At 48.6% G+C, this 13054-nt stretch overlaps 2 protein-coding genes and 1 pseudogene across 3 annotated transcripts in view; 1 reads left to right on the top strand and 2 right to left on the bottom strand.

Moving 5' to 3' along the window:
* Positions 1-7831, top strand: part of NMRAL1 (NmrA like redox sensor 1) — a 12466-nt gene extending 4635 nt beyond the window's left edge. The window contains exons 3-5 of the mRNA XM_003790942.3: positions 1790-2039; positions 3228-3418; positions 7551-7831. Coding sequence (XP_003790990.1) covers positions 1790-2039; positions 3228-3418; positions 7551-7730 — 621 coding nt within the window. The 3' untranslated portion in view covers positions 7731-7831. The remainder of the gene's footprint in view (positions 1-1789; positions 2040-3227; positions 3419-7550) is intronic.
* On the bottom strand, positions 4731-5222 carry LOC100945049 (annotated as a pseudogene).
* Positions 7832-9218: 1387 nt separating the features above from the next.
* Positions 9219-13054, bottom strand: part of DNAJA3 (DnaJ heat shock protein family (Hsp40) member A3) — a 35774-nt gene continuing 31938 nt past the window's right edge. The window contains exons 10-11 of one of the 2 annotated variants that reach the window (XM_003790941.3): positions 11063-11179; positions 9219-10447 (exon numbers count right to left, since the gene is read on the bottom strand). In XM_003790941.3, the coding sequence (XP_003790989.1) occupies positions 11076-11179 (104 nt within the window). In that variant the 3' untranslated portion in view covers positions 9219-10447; positions 11063-11075. The remainder of the gene's footprint in view (positions 10448-11062; positions 11180-13054) is intronic. The other variant, XM_012805806.2, reaches the window with a different exon arrangement.

Here is a 13054-nt window from a genome sequence, read left to right as displayed (position 1 = left end):
AGGCGCCCAGATCAAACTATAGTACATTTTTTTCATCCCAGACTCCAAATCACACAATCATACCATCTGTATTTTCCTTTATTCTGTCTTTTGCCCCCATTCTCTTAATTGGTTATGAGCCCAGGGTGAGATAGAGATCTGTGAGATGAGGCCATCCTTTTGTGTCCTTGAGGATTGAGTCCCAGATACTAGCATGTGCCAGCCACACAGAAGACATAGACACTTGTGGTGCCTGAGAAGGAGCACCAGGACCAGAATCATGCACCTCATCATGCAGGTTCCTGTCCTGCTTCTTCGTGTGGCTTTGGGGATATGATTTTCTTGCTCTGGTCCTTGTTTTCTTCCTCTTAAAGGAAAAGTAGAGTGGCCCACTGGTTTCCAAGCTTGTTTTTTTGCCTTGATCCTTTCTTTTCTTTTTTTTAAGGTTGAACATCAAATTTTATTTTTATTTTTATTTTTTTTTAGAAATAGAATCTCACTTTGTCGCCCTTGTTAGAGTGCTGTGGTTAGGTTGCTGTGAAGCAACCTCCAACTCCTGGGTTTAGGTGATTCTCTTGCCTCAGCCTCCTGAGTAGCTGGGACCACAGGTGCCCACCAAGCCTTGCTCCTTTCTTCAGTTACAGTCTTACCTGGAAGTCCATTACACAGGAGACAACTTCTCTGGTTGAAGCAGATAATTTTTCATTAATCCTTAGAATCTGTGTGAGCATCCTGGGACTGCTATGGCAAATGACCACACTCCACATGGCTTAAAATCACAGGAATTGGCCAGGCACTGTTGTTCACATCTGTAATACTTGCACTCTGAGAGGCTGAGATGGATGGACTGCTTAAGCTCACGTTCGAGTTTGAGACTAGCCTGAGCAAGAGCAAGACTCCATCGGTACTAAAAATGAAAAACTGAGGCAAGAGGATTGCTTCAGCCCAAGAGTTCAAGGTTGCTGTGAGCTGTGATGCTAGTGCAGTCTACACAGGGCAAGAAAATGAAACTCTGTCTTAAAAAAAGGAATAAGGAAAAAAAAACACAGGAATTGATTCTCTCACTTTTCTGGAAGCTAGAAGTCCAAAATCAAGGTGTCAGCAAGGTTACCCTCTCTCCAAAGGCTTTAGGGATGGATCCTTCCTCACTCCTTCCAGCTTCTACAGGCATTGCATGCCTTGGCTTGTGGTCGCATCACTCCAGTCTCTGCCTGCATCTTCAGATGGCCATATCTTCCCTCTATCTCTTATAAGGACACTGGATTTTGGATTTAGGGCATGCTCACTTGAAATCTCATCTCAAGATCTTTAACTTTATTATATCTGCAAAGACCCTTTTTCCAAATAAGGTCACATTCCCAGGGTCTGGGTTAAAAACATCATGTATCTTTTTGGAGACCACCTTGTGGCCCCCTCCACAACCTTATGCAATAGGTAGTGTTGTTATTTGCATTTAACTGATGAGGTCAAAACAGTTCAATCACTTGCCCTAGGGCCTAGGGTAAACACAGCTAGTATGTTGCAGAGACTGCTTAGAACCTAAGCAGCCTGCAAGCTTAACTGATGGGCTGTGGCACCTCTATAGTAGACTCTCAGAGGTCTCTAAGGAAGACAGCTGAGCTTGTGGGCAGGCTGCATAAGAGTCTGGCTGGCAGAAGGCTTCCAGTTCCATATTAGCAGGTGTGTGAGCATCATTCCAGAAGATATGTCCTCCTCAGGGGTGTGTAGGGTCTGGCTCTCTGCCATAGAGGCAGTGACTAGGGTCACACCTTCTTCTTAGCCCCATGCTCTCTCCTTTCCTGCCAACTAGGGAAAGCTGCTTGCTGATCTGGCTAAGCACCTGGGCCTCCACTATGTGGTCTACAGTGGCCTGGAGAACATCAAGAAGCTGACAGCAGGGAGATTAACAGCAGGCCACTTTGATGGCAAAGGGGAGGTGGAGCAGTATTTCCGGGACATCGGTGTCCCTATGACCAGTGTGAGGTTGCCCTGCTATTTTGAGAACCTCCTCTCCTACTTCCTGCCCCAGAAAGCCTCTGATGGAAAGAGCTACTTGCTGAGTGAGTACCCTTCCTTCTGTACTGTGAGGCAGAGTTCTCACCTTGTGACACTGTAGGTATTGCAGAAAGTGGGTTTGTCACATGGTTTTGGGCCTTAGCCTTGGCTCCATCACTTTAGGCCTGGGACTGAGCAAGTCCTGGACCTCAGCTTCCTATTCTATGAAATGGGCATACTATGTTTGCAGGAGCAATGGGATTTCCCAAGATAGGGCAAAGTGATGCTCTATCCATTGGAATGCTTCACAGAGAGGAACACAGTTACTACTTTTTTGAAAATAAGGAGGAGGAAGATTTGGGTGATGTAGTTCAGTTGTACATTTCACAAAGTAGAAATTTTCTTCTTCATGCCCACTGGAAAATCTATAAAAAGGTTGCACCAGCCTGGCTTAGAGGAACCTTGGATCCTGCAGTGGATCCAAGGAAGTCAGAGTGGGCAGAGCCGGCGCCTTCTCGCAGTTTGTGTGCACAGTGGCTCACCCTGGCACGAGGGCTCATCAGTGCTGCCAGAGAGCCCAGGAAGTCCTGCCCTCACAGCCAGCGGAGTCTAGTGCTGGTAGTAGCCTAATGGCACCCCCCCTTTACAGTTTGCAAAGCTGCAGTAGGGGATACTACTCTCCAGTCACTGGGTTGGAGCTTCATTCCCTTGAGCTCCCTGGGTGATCTGAAGCTGCCCCTTTCTCTAGTTGGGGATAGCAGAACCCAAGTGCTCCTAGTACCATACCTAGGACCATATCTGCCCCCTCACTTAGAAAACCACAACTTGGAAAGTAGCAAGTCATTCATTCATTCCGTATTTATTGAGCATGTATTGTGGATGTGCTACTCTGGGCCACTACAGCTTTTAGGAATTCAGGATATGATGGAATACCTACCACAGGGCTGGTGCCTCCCAATCAGCAGGACTGTGCACAACCACCCCTTCCTTTCCTTTGTCGTCTCAATCCTGAGCAGGGAGGCAGTTGCAGATTCCTATCCCCATTCTGGGAATGTAATAGTCCAGGCTCAGGGGCCTAATCAGCTTGCCCAGGGAGACAACGGCCAGGTTTCTTCCTGACTCCACTGCTGCCTCTGCACCACCACAGATACCAAGGCTGACTGCTGGAAAACCAGCTTTGACCCTTTAGAGGTGGGCTCTGTCTCTTGGAGGTCTGCCCTCAGGACACATGCTACCTCATCTTTGCCCCACAGGCTTGCCCATGGGTGATGTTCCCATGGACGGTATGGCTGTGGCCGACTTGGGTCCTGTGGTGCTCAGCCTACTGAAGATGCCAGAAGAATACATTGGTCAGAACATCGGGCTTAGCACATGCAGGCACACTGCAGAGGAATACGCTGCCCTACTCACCAAGCATATCGGCAAGACTGTGCGAGATGCTAAGGTGGGTTCCTCCCTCCCTGGGGACTCAGGAAGGCTCGGTCAAGTCCTTCTAACTCCCAGTGGGGCTCATGGAGTTATAGGGAAAGAGTGTCTAAGGCTGCCCCATCCCACTGAGCAAGGAAATTCTAAACTCGTTTGTTTTTTGTTTGAGACAGAGTCTTACTGTGTTGCCCTTGGTAGAGTGCTGTGGTGTCACAGCTCACAGCAACCTCCTCCAACTCTTGGGCTTAAGCGATTCTCTTGCCTCAGCCTCCCAAGTAGCTGGGACTACAGGCGGCCGCCCCAATGCCCGGTTATTTTTTATTGCAGTTATCGTTGTTTAGCTGGCCAGGGCTGGGTTCGAATCCGCCACCCTCGGTATATGCAGCTGGTGCTGAGCCTCTAAATTCATTTGTTTTTTTTTTGAAAACAGAGGTCTCCCAATTTATTGGTATCAGAATTCTTTGGAAAGCTTGTTAGAAAGTTAAATCCCGGCTCGGCACCTGTGGCTCAAGTGGCTAACGTGCCAGCCACATACACCTAAGGTGGTGGGTTCGAATCCAGCCTGGACCCACCAAACAACAATGATGGCTGCAACCAAAAAATAGCCAATTGTTGTGGGTGCCTGCCTGTGGTCCCAGCTACTTGGGAGGCTGAGGCAAAAGACTCGCTTGAGCCCAAGAGTTGGAGGTTGCTGTGGGCTGTGAAGCCACAACACTCTACCCAGGGGGATAGCTTGAGGTTCTGTCTCAAAAAAAAAAAAAAGAAAGAAAGAAAAGAAAGTTAAATCCCCAGAACCCCCTACCTCCAAAGTCCTGAGCAGCTAGAGGTACAGTCACGTTGAAGGGGCAGAGGTGGAGCCCTGATAGGTTCTACCTGAGACAAAATGAGGGAAAAGAAAAAGAAAAGGTCGAGGAAAATATGGATAGAAGAGCAGAAGCACGGACAAAAAGAACCAAAAATAACAAACATGGCTCATGGAGCTGGGTGAAACAGCAGTGGCCAGGCATATGATCTTAGTGAGAAAGTACCATGTTGACATGAAGTTTCACAAACCCTGGCTCTCCCTGGAGTCTCTGCTTCCAGGTCACCAAGTTAGCCAAACAAAATTCTTAGAATGTTCCAAAATTTTAGGTTAGGCAAATGGGCCAACGTATAAGAAAGAATGGCTGCAAGGGAGGCCAGGTATAGTCCTGTAATGCTCTTATGAATGCAGTACTGGATCTCAAGATCTCAAACTGGTTCTGGCACCGCCCAGACTAAGGGTGAGCTCCCTGGGTAGAATTCTTGCAAGAGCAACAAATTCCAGCCTGGAGAGAATGCCTTCAATCGGGTCAATGTTGGCTCTGGCGCTTTGCAATCTCTTCTTGGATATGCAACTTGAGGGCCTCTTGCATGGGTGGATCCAGAGGCTTGTGTGCAGACACCTCCTCACTCACCCTGCCTGGGTCATTGTCCTGATACACAATAACTGATATGACCTCTCCACTGTCCGCCTCATATTCTAAGCAGAAGAGCTGATGGCTAGAAGGCTCCAGCTCAGAGCGACCACTACTGCTGCTTTCACCAGACTCATAGTTTGGGTTGCCTGGGTGGGTAGAGGCATCTCGATGTCGTGGCAGGTACACTTGCAGGTCTGGCTTCCGGGGCCGCATTGGAGCGGGCGTGTGTCATCTCCTCACCTCCTTGGCCACCTGCTTCACCTTGTCCTAGTTGTCCTGGGCGATCTGGTTCCGTCGAGTATGGTGCACGAAGCTGTGGTTCACGTTCAGTCGCCCGCCAGGCTTGCAGCAGAGCCCAGAACCGGGACCAAACCCCGCCTCCATTCGAGGTCCTCAGCCACAGCCCACAACGGCCCCAACTGCCGTCCACCCATAGGCAGAGGTCCTCTAAATTCATTTGTTAATCGTTAACATTTATGTCATGCTGTTTGGGGAGCTAAGTGTAGCCACAAATAAGGAGAGAGAAGAGTTTCCAGGAAGGGACATAAGAGCCAAGGCTGGAAAGGGCAGGAATGCAGGACCTGCTGGGTGCTCTGTAGGGTGTCCTATGAAGGGGCAGGGAGGGAGGCTGGAAAGGTGGGTGTGGCCCCTGCCCCATGTGACCTGGCTATGTGGGCAAGGGGTGCTGACCTTCAGGTGTTGAGTCCCTACCCTGGGTGCCTCATTTCTAATGCTACTTGTTCCTATCAAGGTCTGCTAATTAAAATCTGGGAGACACTGAGTCATTAAGACACCCACAGAGCCCTGCCTACACCCAAGCAGAGCAGTTGGGGGCAGGCTGCAGGGAGTGGTGTTGTGCTTACACTCCTGGCTCAGAACCAGCCCCAGCCTTCTAGACCTACCAGCACATGGCCTTAGGCACAGCCCCTGACCCCTCACTGCTTCAGTTTCCTCATTTGTAAAAGGATATGTTGTTGGTATTCCTCTCCTCAGGTGGTTGTGAGGATTAAATAAGCAGTGTAAAAACTTTCTCAGTACAATGGATGGCACCTCAAAAACATGCACTAAAAGACCATATGTTAAACTTTAAAAAAAAAAAAAAAAGGCCTGAAGCATATGGTTAGGCATAGTGGCTCACACCTGTAATCTCAGCACTCTGGGAGGGCAAGGCCTGTGGATTGCTTGAGCTCAAGAGTTCAAGACCAGGCTAAGAGCAAGACCCCAACTCTAAAAATAGCCACTCTTTGTGTGGGGGCCTTCAGTCCCAGCTACTCAGGAGGCTGATACAAGATAATTGCTTGAGCCCAACAGTTTAGAGGTGGCTGTGAGCTATGATGCTACTGTACTCAACCCCAAGGTAAATGAGTAAGACTGTCTCCAAAAAGAAAAAAAAAATGCCTGAGCCAGGTCATGGAAAATTCAGGGTTCTGAGAAGATTCAGTTCAGTAAGAAAAGCTTTGTTTTTGTTTGAGACAGAGTCTCAAGCTATCGCCCTGGGTAGAGTGCCATGGCATCACAGCTCACAAAGTCCTCAAACTCTTAGGCGTAAGCAGTTCTTTTGCTTCAGCCTCCCAGTAGCTGGGACTACAGGCGCCTACCACACGCCTGGCTGTTTTTTGGTTGCAGTTGTCATTGTTGTTTAGCAGGCCCAGGCCAGGCTCAAACCTGCTACCCTTGGTATATGTGGCCGGATCCCTGCCAACTGAGCTACGGGTGCTGCCCAGAAAAGTTTTGGTGTTTTGAGAAAAGTGATGCGAGCAGATCTTTGATGTGGAAGGGACTGAGACAGAGACCTTTTTATCTCATGATCTTGAAAGAACAATTTTTTTTTCTTTTTTTTGGCTGGGGCTAGGACTGAAACTGCCACCTCCAATATATGGGGTTGGCATTCTACTCCTTTGAGCCACAGGTGCTACCTTGAAAGAACAATTTTTTTTTTTGGAGACAGAGCTTCAAGCTGTCACCCTGGGTAGAGTGCCATGACATCACAGCTCACAGCAACCTCCAACTCCTGGGCTCAGGTGATCCTCCACCTCCCACCTCCCACTACCGGCACCCGCCACAGCACCCAGCTATTTTTTGATTGCAGCCATCATTGTTTTGGCAGGTCAGGCCTGGATTTAAACCTGCCAGCTCAGGTGTATGTGGCTGGTGCCTTAGCCACTTGAGCCACAGGCGCCAAGCAGAAAGAGCAATCTTTAAACTGACCTTGAATGTCAGGTAATTCATGAGAATAGTGGTGTCCAAACTTCAGCTTTTAGTTGAAAGTTTTCAAATGACCTCGTACTGAGAACCTCGTGTTCTTTTTTGTTTTTGTTTTTTTTTGAGACGGAGCCTCAAGCTATCCCCCTGGGTAGAGTGCCATGGCATCACAGCTCACAGCAACCTCCAACTCCTGGGCTCAAGCGAGTCTCCTGCCTCAGCCTCCCAAGTAGCTGGGACCACAGGCACCTGCCACAATGCCTGGCCATTTTTTGGTTGCAGCCATCATTGTTGTTTGGCGGGCCTGGGCTGGGGATTCGAACCCGCCACCTTAGGTGTATGTGGCTGGCGCCTTAGCCGCTTGAGCCACAGGCGCAGAGCCGAGAACCTCATGTTCACAGTTGCCTTAGGTGTAACAGATTGGGAGACCCTGACCCATCTGGCCTCCCCCAGCCACCACTCCGGGGCGCTGGCGGGTTTAAGACATGATAGCCTTCCTTCTGCTTCCAGACAACTCCTGAGGACTACGAGAAGCTTGGCTTCCCAGGGGCCCAGGACTTGGCCAATATGTTCCGTTTCTATGCCTTGAGACCTGACCGCAACATTGACCTGACCTTTAAACTCAACCCCAAGGCCCGGACACTGGACCAGTGGCTAGAGCAGCACAAAGGGGACTTCGCCCAGCTGTGACCTGCCCACCTCACAACCCTGAACCATAGGATGGGAGGCAAGGTCATCCTTTCTCATGTTACCAAAAAAATTTTTTTTTAAATAAAGCTATTGTTCTCACAGATGGTTTCCAAAAGAAAAGGGCTCTATTTCTGGGACTTGGGCCAGTGGCATCTGGGGCACCAACAGCATAATAGTTCCCACAGTACACACTCAGTGGCAAAGATGGGGGCCCAGCCTCCCTCCCCCAAAATAAGAGAGGCTGCAGGGCTGAAAAGATCATGGAGATGAGGGACTTAAATGTGCGGTTACTCAAATAGGAATGAAACGAAGAAGTCTGAACTCCGTTCCCACTACACCCAGAATCTAAGACAGAGGCACCCTGGCACCAGTGATGGCACCTCTGACATTCCAGCACACACCCTTTGTCTCCAGAGAACTTGTGAGGCCACCAGCTATCTGTTCAGTTGGGGACAGACACTGGAGGGGACATGGAAGACATGGGCCTACCTCCCTCTTCCTCCTTACCTTCCTGGGCAGGACTGGTGCCTGGTTCTCACAGAGGAAGATCTGAGCAAACATCTTAGATTTGGAATGGATGGACTCAGATTCAAAATCCAGCCTGCTACCAATAATCTTGTGCTCTTGGGTAAATCACTCAATATCACTGTGATTCAATTTTCTCCATTATAAAAGGGAACATTAATAGATTATTGGCTTTGCAAAGTGTGAGGATTGAATTAGCTAATGCAGGTGCCATCTCTTAATACAATAACCCAACAGTGTTGTTTACCATTGCTACCTTCATGCACCTGTTTCCAGCATCATCGCCTTGCTCTCTAGTATGTGCCTGCCTAGTTTTCAAAGAGAAAGAAAGCATGACAATGGAGTTCTCAATGCCAGGTTGCCATATCATCTAGCATTAACAAAAAACCTTCTATGTCAGAGAGAAAGTTGATTGTACCCAGCCAACAAATGTCTTGTTGATCAAAATACTAGAGCTCTTTTCCAGTGTCTGCTCTGCCTGACCCAGTGAATGCCACCCTGATGACAGGGTGATCAAGCCCTGTGCCCGGGGCTCCCTGCAGCTGTGTCAGGCATTAGAGCTCCACTGAGCCCAGACTAAACTACAATAAATAAAAATTTAAATGTGAAAAGATGAAATAGGAAAAAAATTAAAATGTGAAAAGACTGAAATAGAGAGGAAAAAAAATCTAGTAAGGCAGATAGTGACTATAGAGAAATCTAATAAGGCAGACAATGACCGTAGAGACCTAGTGAGGCTGCAATGCTCCTTTCTCACTGCACATGCTCAAAGAAAAAGACACACCCAAATTCTAGAACATCTGACCACTGTCACATGGCTGTTCTGGGAACTGAGCAATGCGAATCAACATCTGTCAGTATCCCAGACCCTTCAGTGTGTGGGGGCCAGCTTATCCTCTAGAAAACCCTGCTAAGAGTTGTCTGAAGGTCGCCTTAACTCTTTCAAAGAAGAAATGACCACAATTTAGGTTTTAAATATCTTTTTGCAGTAGATAATCTTATTTACATTAATATAGAATCATTTTACATTCTTAAATCAGACACTAATAGAAGCTTTATTTTAGTGAATTATAAAGGAAAATAAAGAGGAAACTTGAGAAATGTTCTTCATTAACCTGTCTTAAAATAGCTCAAGGATCCTGAAACACAAAGAAACTGCAACATGCTACCATCAGAGGCTGGGGAATTGATGTCTTACTTTGACTGAATGGTAGGGAACCTTCAGCTGCTTAGACTGTGCGTTCCTTTTCTGAACAAACACTTACACAGGAAAAGACAATGATTAGCACTGAATAATCTAAACACACTTTGGAAAATAGATGTCAGCAGTGTAGTAGCAGAACCAAGCCCCCAGCTGGCAGCAGTTACAGGGCTCTAAGTACCCAAGGCAGGTGGAATCTGCCCAGCACAGTGACGTGCAGCTGTGGCTTAGAAGGGAGGACAGAAGCCCCAATATACCTGGGACAAGTGCCATCCTGGGTGGGGCAAAAGGGAGGACTACTGTCCTGACAAGGATCAGCCACCAACCCTGTGGTCAGGAGCAGAACCTCCAGGGACCCTCACGGCCCTCATATGTGTCCCCAGGCCCCTGAACACCCACTGTGCAAATGCCTGGTACCTTTGGGAATTAAAAACAAACTCCAAGCAGAGCAACTGATGCCTCAGCAGAACCTGTTGGTAGAGGATGGGGCAGGAGGGTCTGGGTCCCTGGGCTCTGGGTGAAGACAGCCTATCAGGGAAGGCTCATCCTGAAGCCTCCAGGAGCTTTGCTGTGAGGGAAAGTAATTGCTTCACAACTTGGTGCAGCTTAAGGCTTCATTTTTAAACTGTAAGCATGGCCTTTAATTCTTTAACTAAGATCTTCATCACATTCGATTCCAAATTAGACTTTTAGCGCTTTAACAGTCCAACTGTCTTAGTCTGCCTGAGCCTGAAGAGGCTGAGTCACATACCCGAGGACAGGAAACTTTTACCAGCCCCAGGGTACTACACCTTACTGACCAGGGGCCATCCACTGTGACCTTTCCAGGGAGAGAGATGTGTTGTCAGCCAATTTTGCTGTTAACCAGGTAATCCAGAGGCTCTGTAAGTGGGAGCCAGTGCTGCTGTTCTGGAATCTTCCTGTCTCCCAGGTCCCCTGGCCATGAGGAGGGGCTGCTGCTTCTGGGCCTAGTTTCCAGTGGATCGTTTTCCTGAGAAAGAAAACAAATGGCCATATTACACTCAACATTCCAACAGTATCCATCCCAGTGATAGGGCTTGTGTCAATCCATGGAAGGTGGCTGTGCCAAGACAGAAGAGCCCTCGCCCCCAGGAATAAGTGGAAAGAAAAGTCCTGAGGCCTCACAGTGGGCAAGCACAACTCCCAGCAACGACCCCAGGCTTCCCTGCCCTGTGCTGCCCAGGCAAGACAGGCAGCAACAAAGCAGGTGGGAATTGAGGAGATCTGAGTTCTAGACCTGGCTCTGCTACAATTCACCTCTGTGACCGTGGGCAAGCTCGTTCCACCACTGTGGAACTCACAGAGCTCCTCAGAGCTGGTGTGAGGAGGGCTGTGTAGCAGCCTCCCAAAACAACCTCTCCAGAAAGAGAACACAGCACAAGGCTAGTCACTGCAGCTGTTCAGCCCTGTCTACTGGCTGGCTGCCATGATGCTCTCTCTCCACAGACAGAGGTTTGGCTCTGTGTGGAGCCAGACTTGCTGCACCTGCCACTGGCAGCATCCATCCAGCTCCTGGGGATCGGGGACATTTTATTGGTAAAAGTGAGAGAAAACAAGGGATTGGTTCAGAGAAGGGCTTTCCTACCTCGGCTGGGAGATCAGGAGGTAAACATTTTCTTAAGTTTGGAAAGGAATCCCTCCTTGTCCTCCCCAGCCTCACGCCTAGCCTTGCTTCCTGCGGAGCTATCCGTGGTGCTGCCACCTGGGCACAAAGAGCAGAAAGAACTGGGGTCAAGGGCACACACCACCATGTGTCACACCCCAGGTCCCCGCCTACCCCCAAGGGCCACCCAAGGACCTGGCACTCCAGGAGCAACCAAGCACCATTCCAGGAAGAGGGGCCACTTCCAACTCAGCTACGGCCACCTCCCTGATCAGAGAACTGAGGTAAGCATGACACCCAGCCCCCTAGGGTGTTCCAGCTATGACCCACTACAGGGAAACAAGAAACAGAGAAGGACAATGGCCAGCTGTCTCTATCTGAGTAACAGTAACAAAAGCAGGCCAGGTGTGATGGCCCATGCCTGTAATCCTAGCACTATGGGAGGCCAAGGTGGGTGGGTCACTTGAGCTCAGGAAGCTTTAGACCAGCCTAAGCAAGAACAATACTCCATCTCTACTAAAAATAAAAAAACTAACCAGGCACTGTGGCAGGTACCTGTAGTCCCAGCTACTCCAGAGGCTGAGGCAAGAGATTGCTTGAGCCCAAGAGTTTGAGGTTGCTGTGAGCTATGATGCCACAGTACTCTATCTTAGGCAACAGAGTGAGACTCTATTTTTTTTTTTTCTGAGACAGTTCTACCCTGTGTCCTGAGCAGAGTGCAGTGGTGTCATAGCTCACTGCAACCTCAGACTCTGGCTGTGGGTATCCTGCTGCCTCAGCCTCCAAGGCTGCTAGGATTACAGGTGCTCGCCACAGCTCCTGGCTGGGTTTTTCCATTTTTTTTCATGAGTCGGGGTCTCACTCTTGCTCAGGTGAGTCTTCAACTCCTGAACTTGAGCAATCCTCCCTCCTCAGCCTCCCACAGTGCTAGGACTACAGGCATGAGCCATCACACCCGAATATGAAGCTCTATCTTAAAAAACAAAACAAGAAGAAAAAACAGGCTTGGCACCTGCAGGACAGTGGTTAGCGGGTTTGAACCCGGCCTGGTCTAGCTAAACAGCAATGACAAGTGCAACAAAAAATAGCCGGGCATTGTGGTGGGTGCCTATAATCCCAGCTACTCAAGAGGCTGAGGCAAGAGAATTGCTTAAGTCCAAGAGTTGGAGGTTGCTATTAGCTGTGACGCCACAGCACTCTATGGTGACATAGTGAGACTCTGTCTCAACAACAAAAAAAATCTATATCTATATCTGTATCTATTTATCTATCTATATCCTGGCTGAATGAAAAAAGTCACTGTCACGAGAAAGGATCATGGCTCAGCACCTGTAGCTCAGTGGCTAAGGTGCCAGCCACATACACAGGAGCTGGTAGGTTTGAATCCAGCCCAGGCCTGACAAACAACAATGACAACTACAACAAAAAAATAGCCAGGCATTGTGGTGGGCACCTGTAATCCCAGCTACTTGGGAGGCTGAGGCAAGAGAATCGCTTAAGCCCAGGAGTTTGAGGTTGCTGTGAGCTATGATGCCACAGGACTCTACCCAGGGTGACAGCTTGCGACTCTGTCTCAAAAAAAAAAAAAAAGAGAGAGAGAAGGGACCATGAAAATAAAAAAGGTTGTAAGGCTGGTCTAAAACTCTTAGCCATAAGTCTCTGCTTCAGCCTCTAAGGTGCTGAAATTACATGAGCCACCATTCCTGGCCTGACTACAATTTTTTATTTTTTTTTAGACAGAGTCTCAAGCTGTCATGCTGGGTAAAGTTCCATAAAGTCATAGCTCATGGCAACCTCCAACTCTTGGGCTTAAGTGATCTTTTTGCCTCAATTTTTCTATTTTTAGTTGAAATGGGGTCTCACTTTTTGTTTAGGCCATCTCAAACTTGTGAGCTCAAGCAATCCACCTGCCTTGGCCTCCCAGAGTGCTAGGATTACAGGCATGAGCCATCATGCCTGGCTCTTTTTTTTTTT

Source organism: Otolemur garnettii, unplaced genomic scaffold, assembly GCF_000181295.1.
Source record: "Otolemur garnettii isolate 467f Iridium unplaced genomic scaffold, OtoGar3 scaffold00044, whole genome shotgun sequence".
NCBI lineage: Eukaryota > Metazoa > Chordata > Mammalia > Primates > Galagidae > Otolemur > Otolemur garnettii.
The sequence above is the reverse complement of the archived record's forward strand: the minus strand, read 5'-3'. Positions and strand labels throughout refer to the sequence as shown.